Below are 14,345 nucleotides of genomic sequence, written 5' to 3' on the forward strand. Positions count from 1 at the left end.
CACCCCAACCATGAAGCACGGGGTGGCAGCATCATGTTGTGGGGGTGCTTTGCTGCAGGAGGGACAGGTGCACTTCACAAAATAGATGGCATCACGAGGAGGGGAAATTATGTGGATATATTGAAGCACCATCTCAAGACATCAGTCAGGAAGTTAAAGCTTGGTCGCAAATGAGTTTTCCAAATGGACAATGACCCCAAGCATACTTCCAAATCTGTGGCAAAATGGCTTAAGGATAACAAAGTTAAGGTATTAGAGTGGCCATCACAAAGCCCTGACCTCAATCCTATAGAAAATGTGTGTGCAGAACTGAAAAAGCGTGTGCGAGCAAGGAGGCCTACAAACCTGACTCAGTTACACCAGCTCTGTCAGGAGGAATGGGCCAAAATTCACCCAACTTATTGTGGGAAGCTTGTGGAAGGCTACCGGAAACTTTTTCACCCAAGTTAAACAATTTAAAGGCAATGCTACCAAATACTAATTGAGTGTATGCAAACTTCTGACCCACTGGGAATGTGATGAAAGAAATAAAAGCTGAAATAAATCCTTCTCTCTACTATTATTCTGACATTTCACATTCTTAAAATAAAGTGGTGATCCTAACTGACCTAAGACAGGGAATTATTACTCTGATTAAATGTCAGGAATTGTGAAAAACTGAGTTTAAATGTATTTGGCTAAGGTGTATGGAAACTTCCGATTTCAACTGTATTATAATGAATGACTTTACTGTACATTCGTGTTTACAATTTAGGATACTCGATAAACATACCGCACCAATAGCTATACAAATTGTATCTAATGTCCTTGTATTAATTCATTCTGACACAAGATTCGGATCTGTCCATGCAACTTCAAAGTTCAAACCAAGTTCAAAGAAAGTTGTGGGACACGCACTCCCTGATCTGCACAATCGCCACTTTTCTTCTGAACAGGATATAGCCTATTACAGTAAATGTACTCTACAAAAGCAAACCGCTCATCCGGAGTCAGGATATCAGGAAAAAAAAAAAAAATCAGGACAGGATACGACTGCCTTCCAATCAACCCAACTGTATTGTATTTCCACACAGAATATTATTAGCCAAGTCTTCAGGAAAAGGTTGAATTAACGATTAACCACTTATTGGGGTGAAATATTGATTGATCAGTCCATTTAAAATGTGTCTACCACTACTCTTTATACGTTGTGTACTGAAAGGAAGTGTTTTTGAAATACTACACGTTACACATATAACATACTTGTAAATAAATACAAAAGTTACATGGATTTGGTTCTTGAAACAGGAAAAAAAAACAACATCCAAAATAATTTTGTAGCCGAATAGAATAATTTATTTTCATTCACATTAGATTCACATATTTAGTATTTAGGCTACTGTACATTGAGACTTTTCATAAGTTTGTCTCTCCCCACATCCAAATTAACTGTATTTTGTAGAATTCACATTTCATTAACAAAAACAAACTATTCACAAAATATAGCTACATCAATATCATATATCCAAATACTGTTGGAAACAAGTAAAGGCTGCCTCACCTTTTCAGGTTGAATTTTCTGCTACTTTAACAACTGAGCTTTAAGTTACTATGATAAATATCTGAGCTGAACTACAATCCCATTTACAGACTAGATTAGTTCCAGTTAGAGTTTAGACTATATGAACCATCGCCTGCATAACATGTGGTTACTCTAGCTACTGTCGGTGGTAGGGTTGAATTCTAGTCAGGTCTTTCAATCTAAATAAAGATCACAATGCAAACAAATTATATGTAATAAAGCGCAAAAATCTGTTCATAGTTGCTGCCCACCTGACTGAGAAAGAAAGGGTTCGGCAGGTATAATTCTTTGAAAACAAAAACTAATCCTGCATAGCAGGAGCTCAGAGAGTGACAGTTCCAGCTAGCTGTCTTTAGAGCCCATACACACATTCAGCCTGGACTGGACTGAGTCCATAGAAAGCAGCTCTGTACAGTATTGTACCAAACCCTTCGCCACAGCTTTCTGCTCAGGTCGTTAGATTCAGTATCAAGGCATCTGCTTATAGTTAAGGGCCTTGTCGTTCACAGAGCAAGAGTGGAGGTGACAGGAATCTCCAGACTTAGAAATCTGCTTATGAAAATGTCAATATTTCATTTAAAGTAATGACATATCTTAATCATTTCCACCAGGCTTCATTTGCAAATGTATATCAATCAACTACAACTAATGAATATTACAATGTAGGGAAAAAGGTTCATAGTACAATATTGCATTGTATTCCGTAGGGTCTTGGTATAACACTGAGCTGGGTTCCAAGTTAGAATAATCCAAATGATTTACTGTAAATTATTAATGAATATGTACAAATCTGCATAAATTGAAAAATATATATATAATTAGGCACTTGTTAAAAACAGTTCAGCATCCTGGAGCCCCCAATACAGATGCCTCTGACTTAAATAATGACCCTCACATCAGCCAGTAGCAGTCAGGTAGGAGAACTGAGTGAAACTTATTATTCACAACTTACTAGCAACTAAAGTACACTCTAAACTACTCCCATGACATAAAAATCACCACTGAAATTCATATTTATGTTTCCATGTTTTGAAAAAGAAAGGAAGCATGGCTCTTGAAACCCCCGACAACTCCCTGTGGGGTAAGGGCAACAATGAAGACCTCGACATATAAATACAGAGTAAATAAATACATAAATAAATATAGGATGTACTTTTTAAAATATACAAATACATGAATGGGCAGAGGAGAAAGAGGCAGGCATGGGTAAAGACCACCACATAACACAACCAATTTTGCTTTTCAAAGCAGGGGTTGTTCAAGACCAAGGGATGGCTAGACAGAAAAGGAGAGCCCTTGGCCTCTAGAGTCTGTTGCGTCTGGGATCGGAGAAAGGATCTGAAAAGGGATCAGAGAAGGGATCTGAGAAAGGCGGGGGGGAGGTGGGGGGAGGTGGCAGGGTCACAGTGGGTTCAGGGGGGTCGTCCATGGGCAGGACCAGACGTGTTCCCCTGATGACCAGTTCATGCTCCCCAAACGCCAGCTCCTGGTCCAGGGCCTCCTCCGAGGTTATGCCCATGGTGGAGGCAGACAGGTGTTTATGGTTGGTGGTGAGGGTGCCCGATGCGTCGGTGCTCACTGTGACATCACCATACATGGTTGCATTGCCGTCGTTCAGGACCAGTTCGTCAGAATCATCATTGTGCTGGTGCCCTTCATTCTAGAGAGAGAAGGAAACATGAACCACTACGTACATACATACGTGCGTGCGTGCGTGCGTGCGTGCGTGTACTCACCTCATATGCCTGAGTGCTGGTGAGACAGCGAGCCAAGGGGCCACAGCAGGCAGGCAGGGTGGCAGTGAGGGGTGGGCCGCTGTGAGTCAACAGGGGTTTCAGGTAGCTGGAGAAGGCTGCAGTCAAGGGATCTAATCCTCAGGGGACTCTAAACGCTGTTACAAACTGGGTGGTTTGAGCCCTGAATGCTGATTGGCTGACAGACGTGGTATATCAGACCGTATATCACAGGTATAACAAAAAATGTATTTTTACTGTTCTAATTACGTTGGTAACTAGTTTGTAATAGGAATAAGGCACCTCGGGGGTTTGTGATATTATGGCCAATATACCACGGCTAAGGGCTGTATTAAGGCACTCCGTGTTGCATCGTGCATTAGAACAGCCCTTAGCAGTGGTATATTGGCCATATACCACACCCTCTCGGGCCTTATTGCTTATTTATAGTAGTCTGAACCCAATCTCCATTAATGAAGGAATAACCTCTATAAAAGCCATTTAGTGCCTTGTCATATTTTCATTGAGGAATGTGTATCACATGAACTGACTTGCCTTCACTTTTCAAAGGAAATTCAAAGAGTGGCCTCTAGTGTATAATTAAGCAACAAGGCCCGAAGGGGTGTGGTATATGGCCAATATACCGCAGATAATCACCACTGAACAGTGTTTCCTCAATGGTTGGTTCAAGTTGAAGACTGGATTGTCATGGCTTCATCTAATGCCTCACAGCCACATTCTAAAGGCTTCGGGTGTGACATGTAGCAGATAAAGGATACGTATTGTCAAAATTGTACCATATTCTGAAAGGCCAGGCGCTCTCGTGTTTGGTGTTCCTATGTTGCGTTCCATCCGAAACAGTCACCTGCTCAAAGACATAAAAGTGAGCATGTGACTTTTGTAATACCATAACGGTACAACCACAATCTCCAATTGTGCACTATTCCTATTCTTTTGTCCACACAACGCTACCCTGAAAACAGACTTCTGCTGTCCTTTAGAAGCAAATCTCAGAATCATGGACAATCAGATCGTTGGTTACTTACTGAGCTGTCTTGGTCCGAGTCCACTCCCACACTAGCACAAAAACAAGGATGAGAATGTGTAAGAAGAACATACAGTAGAGGTATACATCCATCTATCTAATCGAGGCATAATGATCAAACTAGTGGTGAAAGTTGGGACATCTAGGTGAGACTCACCGTATACTCATGAAGGAGAGCATTGGGGTGGTGCCGCCTCCACACACCCACACAGTGAAGAAGACGATCAGGAGGGTGGTGGAGAACATCATCTGCCGGGCGTATGTGGCCGTGTCCCGGATGGAGAGGGCAAAGGTCATAGCCCCCCGCAGGCCTGATCAACAGATATCAGAGAAGACAGTGAAATGAGAGAAAACTACACCGCAAACATGATCTACAGACATCAATCATCCAAGTCCTTCTAGAACAGGACAACTACAGACAGGCTCCTACCTGCAAACATCATAACATGTTGGAAGTTAGATCCAATTTTGTTTTTACGGCCCAAATTGAGCAAGAAAGAGAGGGGGTAGATGTTGGCTGCCCTGCCAAGGAATACTGCAATCTGGTAGGGGACAGCAGTTAAGGAAAGTGGCTTCTGGATGGGAAAAACTACAGTTATAATTAAAGATATTACATTGGCTGTATAATTATTTATTTTTTTGCCTCTCTCTCTCTCTCTGTTTTTTAGGATACAAATGCTCCAATGATGAACAAGGGGTTGAACACATGGGACTGGAAGGAGAACAGTGTCAGGCCCATATAGGAAAATATGAAATTCTCCGCCAGAAAGTTCAGGAGCTCAAATAGCTTTGGGACGAGAGACAAAAACAATATCAACCAAAATAAACAATTTAATAGTGTAAATGTATATTCAAATTTTAGGCCAGGCATTGTCTAACAAAAACCTACAACATGGTTTAAAGCAACTAGACCGGTATGTGTTCCCGTACCTGTTTGGTCCTGTCCTGAGAGTCAGGGGAAAGGTTGTTGAACGTGTAGTGAGCCTGGGTCATCCCACAGAACAACACGGCCACCACACCTGCACGAGAAAGTCCACACAGATCAGCATGTGATGGGGACTCACCTATGCAAGCTTGAAACCGTGTGTGTACGTGTGTGTGTGTACGTGTGTATGTAAACACTGCATTAGTTACCAGTCATTTCACAGGCCTCGGCCAGCAGGAAAGTGCTCCAGGACATGAGGAAGAAGAGGGCCGTCTCCAGCAGGGGGAAATCACGCAGCTTAGTGAACTTGGTGACGTGACGAGCGACAGGTCAAGGAACAGATCGAGAACTTCAATCCATCACAGAAACATCGCAACATTCAAGGATGAGATAATACGATAACACAGCAAATGCGTTACTCCTGGAGAATAGAAGCTGTAATGCCTTTAAAAAACAGCAAATTGCCTTAGATAAAGCAGATTAGCAGACTTTCAATTATTTTTGTCTATAAAATTCACACTCTTTTCTTTTGAATTAATGCCATCCTCTGGCACACAAAAGGATATCAGTGCAGTCATGACTCCGGTGGCCACACCAAGGGCAAGGGATCCACTGAAGACCCCAAGGAACACACCAAAAGATTTGATCATGGCTGTTGCGTCGAATGTGTGGCTGTTGTCCCCGGCTGGCTGATAGGCACCTATGGAGCTGTAACCAGTGCAGACACATGGAGCCAAAGACAGGTGTAAGCGTTAGGAGGCTCTACTACTAACAACGCACATGTTTACAATGCAAAAGGGAAAATGAAAGAGAAAATGTGAAGACATCAGTAAGATACAGTATCTCTGCAACATCTGTACATGGGTCATTCCACAAAATAAGTCCCTTTTGTGTCCCTTTTATATTTTAAGTAGAAATTGTGCACCAATATTGAAGTCTGCATTTTATATTAAATGAAGTGCCCTTTAATATATGGAATTTCCAATAAATCTGAATAAAGACTTGCTAAAGTGCCAAAATTCTGCATTTTGATATGTCTCTCTGTGCCTCCTCTGACTTCTAGGAAGATTTTAGCCCACTTAACCCAAACATTTCTCCAAGTTTCCACCATCATCGTAAAGCCCTAGTTATTTTGTTGCTTTGACAAAGTAATTTCATGAAATTATTTATTTAATGTGATAAGCTGGTCTCTCTTCCTGTTCATGTAGAAGCGCAAAACAAGCGCAAGACACAAGCAGTGGAATCACTGTTCCTTCATGGGGAATCACTGTTCCTTCATGGGGAATCACTGTTCCTTCATGGGGAATCACTGTTCCTTCATGGGGAATCACTGTTCCTTCATGGGGAATCACTGTTCCTTCATGGGGAATCACTGTTCCTTCATGGGGAATCACTGTTCCTTCATGGGGAATCACTGTTCCTTCATGGGGAATCACTGTTCCTTCATGGGGAATCACTGTTCCTTCATGGGGAATCACTGTTCCTTCATGGGGAAAAACAGTGGTAGGCACAAAAAAGGGTTTAGGTTGAAGTAACCTTGGATAATCCCAGGGCAAGGTACAGGCACGAGTGGTGAAACTGACAGAGCGTGCGGCTCACTCACCCACTTTGTGGATGTAATGACTAAGGAAATGTCCTCGCTTTACAGAGGCTCCCAACGGTGACTGTAAAAGTACCTAAAGTACAGCAGAAAGTTCCCAGGGTGGGACTAGCTGTTTGGGTACTGGGCGTAGGCGACGTGCGCCCTTCATACGGCAGGCAGAGATGGCAGCCAAATACACCTGTATAGTGGAAAAAGATGTTCCCTTGTCCTGTAGAAGCAGAGAGCCTCTGGAACAGAGCAAAGAAAGGGAATGATCCCCCCCAAAAAAGTAGCTGAATTCCTACGCTCAGCAGTGAATCCTCACGGGTTCGCCTATGAACAGTTTAGCAGGAAAGCAGTAGTCCAAAGTCGATGCTAAGGAGAGTATAAAGAAGTATTACGACCTCATAAGGAAGAACTGAAGTGAGATGAGGGAGCGACACCGCCTTAAAAGGTGCGGGGTCCCCCCTATTGGCTGTCGCTCCAGTCTGTCTATGACAGGCGTTGTGTGATAGGAGTTCCTTAATGATCACGCCCAATGAAGGCGTTACCCATACTGAGTGACTCAGCGATTATTTGAAATAGAACTCTCGTTTTGATGTGGTGAAACAATAGTCAAATCATAGTGTAAAAGCAGGTGAGCTGGTTATAATCTTTTTGGACATTTTCTAGTGTTTTGTCGTGAAAAACTGAGTGAGTCGAGCATAACACGTCAACAGTGTTACCCATAGATACCGTAGTCAGTGTTACCCATAGATACCGTAGTCAGGTAAGACATTTTTTTAGCAATGTAATTGCTCTCTCCTGTAGCACACAAGCTTCCATTCCCCTGTAACAAGGGGATTTATGGACAATGGAAGATGAAATCATCAACCCTGTTACTTTATTTGGCACTTACTAAAATGTTTATTTTGTCTCAACCAAGTCACACTACCCAAAAGGGACTCATTTTGTGGAACGACCCACAACTTTTGTATTTACAGCACAAAAGTCTGGGGAGGTGCTTACCATGTCTACATAGCTAGCAGCTATGCCTACAACACAGTTATAAGAGCCTCTCCTTCCAAAACTGAGGGGGAAATTATCATTTGTCAAACAAATCCCAACCTATAGGAACCCAACTCCACTCCACACAGGTCTTTTGATCATTGAATGGTGTGAGAACAGATTGATTAAAAGGTCTGACTTGGCATAGGCTAATTAAATTGCTAATCTAGATGCTAATTAAGAAAGATGCTGATTGTAAACCCTACAGGGACTGCAGTTGGGTTCCACACACTCTTAATGACCACAACAGCGAATAACCTGCACAGCAAACAAGAGCAATATAGAGAAACTTAACAGAGAATTACACACACTGAAAGAAGGTCATCAACCAACAAGTAGGCTATACCCGTTCTACCTGAACAGCAAATCACCAGCACATACTCCCTTTCAAGAGGAATGATGTTTTCCACAACGCCCACTTTTAAACCTGGTATTTACTATCAATAAGTACACAAGGTACCAAAAACAATGCCATCTGCGGTGCTGAGCAGGTCTTCAGTAGGGGTCACAACATAAGAACAGTCCGTTGTTGTAACCACTTAGGCCTTACTCAAGGACCTGTTTTCATTAGCTGGTAATTTGCTGAGCCTACAGTAACCTAAAGTAGCAGGGGGGGTGTGGTATAGTAAAGCTGGGTGAGGCAGACTATAACCATAGCCCACCTAGGGGGGATCCCCTGTTCCTCTACCAATGCTGTGGTCTCTCCATGGCCATGCCGGGCCTGCCTGCTCTGCTTTTCGTAATGCAGAAGAACTCTGTATACAGGTGGCCAGTAAAATGTGAGGGGGTGCGGTTAGTGTCTGCACAAAGTCAACACATCTCTAAACACCAATGAAAGTGACAGGATTGGACAACATAGACAAGAAGATGAGGAGAGGTGCGCAATGTGATGTTGAAAAGGACAGAGACTTACGAAGATAGAACTATGGCCACAGCGTCGTTGAGTACACTCTCTCCAAACATCAGGGCGTACAGGTCCACATCCACCTTCAGCTCGTTGAATATGGCAAGTACTGTCACTGTGGGAGCAACAGCAGGAACGTCACATACATACTCATACTCCATATGATTGCAATGTAGGCTAATCAGAACGCTTAAAATCGCTAACACAAATGCTAAAGTAGTTAATAAGACTGTTCAATGGAGTTTACAGCTAAAGCATATTGTAGCACTGTGTACAGAATAGGCCCCTCAAACTCAACTCTAGACCTCAATGACAGTTCAACTGCTTTTTTTCCCATTGTTCCCCTCTAAAGGATTCAGCATGCTTCGATTCGGAAAGCCGAACATGTGCTCGCATACCACTTTAAAAAGACATTCGCTTGAAAAATTTGAAAAAGTGGCATTAGTACCGTTTGTCCTTCTTGAGATGCCGTAGCCAGTATACACTTCCTCAAGAGTCAGAATTAATCTAAAATAACTCAAGAAAGCTGTCATTAATTTTGACGTTTGTGCCGAGGAGATCGTAGTCGCGCAATTTTACATTTAACTGAGATGTCTGGTGCAGTAATTCTCAAGTGAAAAAATGTGCATGAAAATGAGTCTCTCATTAAATGACAACAAACACTTGAATAATTCCTACTGTTGACCAATCACAAACGAAGGGGCATAGACTTCGGCTACCAACTTCGGCTACAAACTTCGGCTTGCCTCAAGAAAAAATGTTGTGCGCACGAACAGCTGGAAAAACCCTTGTCGAAGACCAAAAACTTCACAAAATGTCATCACAATATACGCACAAACTGTTCCGAACTGATTTGGATGGGAAGCATGCGGATGTCTTTAAAACCAGGCACTGATTTAGACCTGGGACACCAGGTGGGCATAATTATTTATTCGGTAGAACAGAAAACCATCAGGCTCCAGACCTCGTAGGGTAAGAGTTGAATAGCCCTGGTATAGGCTATGCTAGTCAGGGTGGGGATGATTACCTGGGTCTGTGGCTGAGACAATGGCACCAAAAAAGAGGCAGTCAGTAAAGAAAAAGTCCCCTCCCAACTGCCCAACCGCCTTCATTAATGTCACACAGCCATACATAACCAGCCTGTAAGAGAAAAGAGAGTGATTAATTACGTAAACAGAACAAAACAAGACCACAATTAGGGGGAATTTCGCCAAATGTAATCCATAGAAAGGTCCTTTGTAGAAAGGATTGTCTACATATATTTGAAATGTGTATCTAAAAGCATAATTAAGAAATGAATTATTTATCAAAGTTTACCAGGCCTCCTTTAAGACTCCATAATGTTTCACCCAAGACCGTTATTAGTTCATCATTTCAACAGGTTTGAATCTTTTAGTTGATGGCAAATCACCCACAAATGTGTGTCTACTTCCGTCTGCTACAACAGAGGTTCCCAAAATGCACGAGAGGGTACTTCAGGGGTATTCTAGTCAGAGCAAAATTCAGTAACCAAAAAAGGTTGGGAACCACTGTACTATAACACAAAGCTGAAACCACTCCAAAATAACCTGGGTTTCCCCTATATTTACTTAGCAGTGGCAACGGAGTTAGAAAGGACACCTGTATCATTGTAGTGACTGGGTGTATTGATACACCATCCAAAGTGTAATTAATAACTACACCATGCTCATAGGAATATTCAATGTCTGCTTTTTTTCTTTTTTACCCATCTACCAATACGTGCCCTTCTTTGCGCGGCATTGAAAACATCCCTGGTCTTTGTGGTTGAATCCGTGTTTGAAATTCACTGCTTAACTGAGGGAACTTACAGATAATTGTATGTGTGGGGTACAGAGATGAGGTAGTCATTCAAAAACCATGTTAAAACACTATTATTGCACACAGAGTGAGCACATGCTCACACCATTTTGATCGTTTTAAAGAAATGGGCTCACCCAATGACAAAAGATGATATGACTGTCCCCATGAAAGCATAGGCAAGGATGGACCCCAGATTCCTGAAGAAGTGTCGCTGAAACACAATGAAGGTGTAGGGGAGACAACAAAATAGTATTCCAGTTAAGTACACAGAAGACTTTTCTATGGTGCCGGCACACAGTCTTCAAGCCATGAATTATCTTACCCGCTTCAAGCTGTAGCCAGCATGGAAGATGATTGGAGGCAGCAAAATGTTGAAAAATACTTCAGGGTCAAAGGTCACCTTGCAGAAAATAATGAAAAGTTAGAAAACTAATCAACCCATACTGTAACAATCTAAACACAATCTATGCCGAATCACTCCTCTGCAGGCAGCTCAAAGCTTATCAGACAACATCCAGCCCGTGTTAATGATTGTAGACTTTGTCACACAACTATTAAATAGCTCCCTTTCCTACTCCTCATTCATTACACCACTGATCTGGAAAAATGGAAATGGGAAAAAGCAATATGATGGCTATCAAGTATTTTCAGCCATCAGTGGTCATGATTGGGAGACAGTGAAAGGAGACCATTTCAGAGTAGACTACCATCTAGGTCTAGGACCATCCAGTCTGCTGGTAATGTGTGTGTAAATTGACAGTGAGTGAAAGAGTACTGTACCTTCCTGAGCATCTCATCATCCTGCACGTCATGCCCCTTGACGGTGCTGACTTCACCCTTCAGTGTGTACTCATAAAAGCGCCCGCTGACGTTGACCAGAAGAGTTGCTGGGCTGGCATTCACACTGCAGTTCATAGTCACATTGTTCATATTTCGTGGCACATGAACCCCAAAACGAAGGATCACCCCCACCAGCAGACCTGAGGAGTGGACAGCGATAGAGGCCAGTCAGATACAGGTCAGGCAGACATACAGATGAAAAGGGGTGTCAAATACATCTTATCAAGAAATAGCAAGTACACGTTAATATGGGCATTATGCATGTAAGCCAAGGCATGCTATTTCATTGCCATCTTGCAACGATGTGGCATGAACTGTAGGATGTAGCTCACTCAGTGTTGTCATTCTGCATTATATAGCTAACGTTAGCTAGCTAGCTACAGAGTTCACGAAGGTCCTCACCATAGATCATTGCCAGTCCTGTTTCGTGTAGAAACCTGAAGCGACGGTGTTTAAACAGCCAAATGGTTAAAATAGTGAGAGTTAAGAGCATTATGAAAATAAGAAGGTTGGCACTGTCTTGTCTATGGCTTTCCTCAGCCCTCCTCTCAGTAGCAACATTGTCCATAGCAGTATTCTCGCCTTGACTACCCACTAAAAGAAATGTAAACAGAGAAGGTAAAACAAACAATGTCTTCGACGCCTTTAGAGCAGAATTTGGTTTTAGTCCCATGATTAGACAGTGATGACTATCAGACACCAGATAGCTGAGTTGGTAGCTAGCTGGCTGGACTAGTAGTCGGACAGCAGAAAAAAAATATGACGTCACTGTCGTATGGTAATGATGAAACCTTCAAAATAAATGCCCACATTTCAAAACATTACAATGTGAACAACTCATTTAAAAGATATTCAATTTTAATCAAAGTCCATTTTTATGGTGCCTATAAGCATATGCAAAAAGGAATTTATGAAAATAATTAAAAATATATACAGTATCTTCCCAGCTCTGCAGATTCTGTGAGGAGGCAGAGTCATTAGATCATTTATTTTGGTATTGTCCACATGTAGCTCGTTTTTGGTCACAGGTCCAGGAATGGCTGAAGAATTGCAACATTTGCCTAGAACTAACGCTGCAGACAGCAATACTGGGTGATTTGAAAAGCCATTGTCAATCAATCAATAATATAATAATTATTTTAGCAAAAATGTTTATTTTTAATTTACAATCTGTAGAAGCTATGAGAATAGAAAGGCTCAAGTCGTTTTTGTGAAGCATCACAGCACAGTTGAAAAATATATGGCAAATAGAAATTAAAAATGGATGATGTTGTGAGATAGATGGGAGAGGTTGAATGGAGCTGAAGGGTCTAATGGCAAGATAAAACATGTAGAACATACGGGGTCTGTAAAATGTATATATGTTCAGAACTTTTGTGAAATAGCATAGTTACAAATAGAAATCAAACTGGATGGACATCAGAAATAGAGGAAGGACTAAAAACAAACAAAAAATAACTATTGTAAAATAGACTGTGAATGTAAAATGTGTATTAAGATGTATAATTGAAGGTAAAAGTCTAAATGTTTATTCGTTTACTCCAATTGGGGGATCGGTGGTAGGGTTTGCGGGAAATAATAATAAAGGTATATTCTTTAAAAAAGTATGTATGTCTATATAGGTATGTGTATGTATATATGTGTATATGTATGCATGTGTGTATGGATAAATATATTTACCCCAAAAATATATGGGGGATTGGAAATGATGCAGACAATTACATTGATGGAACATACTGTATCTTCTTTCCGCAATATTTAGCTGATCCACCCCTTTAAAAATAAAAAAATAAAAAATATACAGTACCAGTCAAATGTTTGGACACACCTACTCATTCAAGGGTTTTTATTTATTTTTACTATTTCCTACATTGTAGAATAATAGTGAAGAAATACATCAAAACTATGAAATAACACATGTGGAATCATGTAGTAACTAAAAAAGTGTTAAACAAATCAAAATATATTTTATAATTTAAATTCTTCAAAGTAGCCACCCTTTGCCTTGATGGCAGGGGCTCCTGAGTAGCGCAGCGGTCTACGGCACAACAGCAGTTTGGGTTTCTGTACAGCACTTTGAGATATCAGCTGATGTACGAAGGGCTATATAAATACATTTGATTTGATTTGATGATTTGATTTGATCTCGGTGCTTGAGGTCTCACTACAGACACCCTGGTTTGAATCCAGGCTGTATCACAACTGACTGTGATTGGGAGTCCCATAGGGTGGCATGCAGTTGGCCCAGCGTCATATGGGTTTGGCCGGTGTAGGCCGTCATTGTAAATAAGAATTTGTTCTTAACTGACTTACCTAGTTAAATAAAGGTTACACATGGCAGCTTTGCACACTCTTGGCAATCTGTCAACCAGCTTCACCTGCAATGCTTTTCCAACAGTCTTGAAGGAGTTCCCACATATGCTGAGTACTTGTTGGCTGATTTCCCTTCACTCTGCGGTCCAACATCCCAAACGATCTCAATTGTGTTGAGATCAGGTGATTGTGGAGGCCAGGTCATCTGATGCAGCACTCCATCACTCTCCTTCTTGGTCAAATAGCCCTTACACAGCCTGGAGGTGTGTTGGGTCAATGTCCTGTTGAAAAACAAATGATAGTCCCATTAACCGCAAACCAGATGGGATAGCGTATCGCTGCAGAATGCTGTAAGTGTGTCTTGGATTCTAAATAAATCACAGACAGTGTCACCAGCAAAGCACCCCGGACCATCACACCTCCTCCTCCATGCTTCACACATGCGGAGATCATCCATTTACCTACTCTGTGTCTCACAAAGACACGGCGGGTGGAACCAAAAATCTCAAATTTGGACTCATCAGACCAAAGGACAGATTTCCACCAGTTTAATGTCCATTGTTCATGTTTCTTG

The 14,345-nt window shown here is 41.7% G+C and overlaps 1 protein-coding gene across 2 annotated transcripts; it reads right to left on the minus strand.

The window, feature by feature from the left end:
* Positions 1-1,312: 1,312 nt before the first annotated feature.
* Positions 1,313-12,233, minus strand: LOC110510134 (sodium/hydrogen exchanger 6). Of its 2 annotated transcripts, none has more exons than XM_021591481.3 (16): positions 11,861-12,233; positions 11,399-11,598; positions 10,941-11,018; positions 10,753-10,829; positions 9,825-9,937; positions 8,807-8,912; positions 5,831-5,972; positions 5,474-5,579; positions 5,270-5,358; positions 5,013-5,126; positions 4,770-4,881; positions 4,497-4,650; positions 4,341-4,371; positions 4,074-4,159; positions 3,298-3,403; positions 1,313-3,221 (listed from the first exon to the last, which is right to left on the minus strand). In XM_021591481.3, exons 1-16 carry the CDS (start codon positions 12,129-12,131, stop codon positions 2,865-2,867), a joined length of 2,142 nt encoding a protein of 713 aa, XP_021447156.1. In that variant the 5' UTR covers positions 12,132-12,233; the 3' UTR covers positions 1,313-2,864. The 2 variants fall into 2 exon arrangements, with proteins under 2 accessions (XP_021447156.1, XP_021447155.1); XM_021591480.3 differs by having other exon boundaries at positions 4,074-4,162.
* Between the last annotated feature and the right edge of the window lie 2,112 nt (positions 12,234-14,345).

Source organism: Oncorhynchus mykiss, chromosome 29, assembly GCF_057628025.1.
Source record: "Oncorhynchus mykiss isolate SJ-2025 chromosome 29, ASM5762802v1, whole genome shotgun sequence".
Taxonomy (NCBI): Eukaryota; Metazoa; Chordata; class Actinopteri; order Salmoniformes; family Salmonidae; genus Oncorhynchus; species Oncorhynchus mykiss.

Coding starts and splice junctions, on each gene's coding strand:
- LOC110510134 (XM_021591480.3), bottom strand. CDS start 12,131: ATGGGACTAAAACCAAATTCTGCTCTAAAGGCGTCGAAGACATTGTTT. Junction 11,019..11,398: donor ATGATGAGATGCTCAGGAAG/GTACAGTACTCT, acceptor ATTTTCTGCAAG/GTGACCTTTGACCCTGAAGT. Junction 4,651..4,769: donor ACATGTTATGATGTTTGCAG/GTAGGAGCCTGT, acceptor TCTGTTGATCAG/GCCTGCGGGGGGCTATGACC.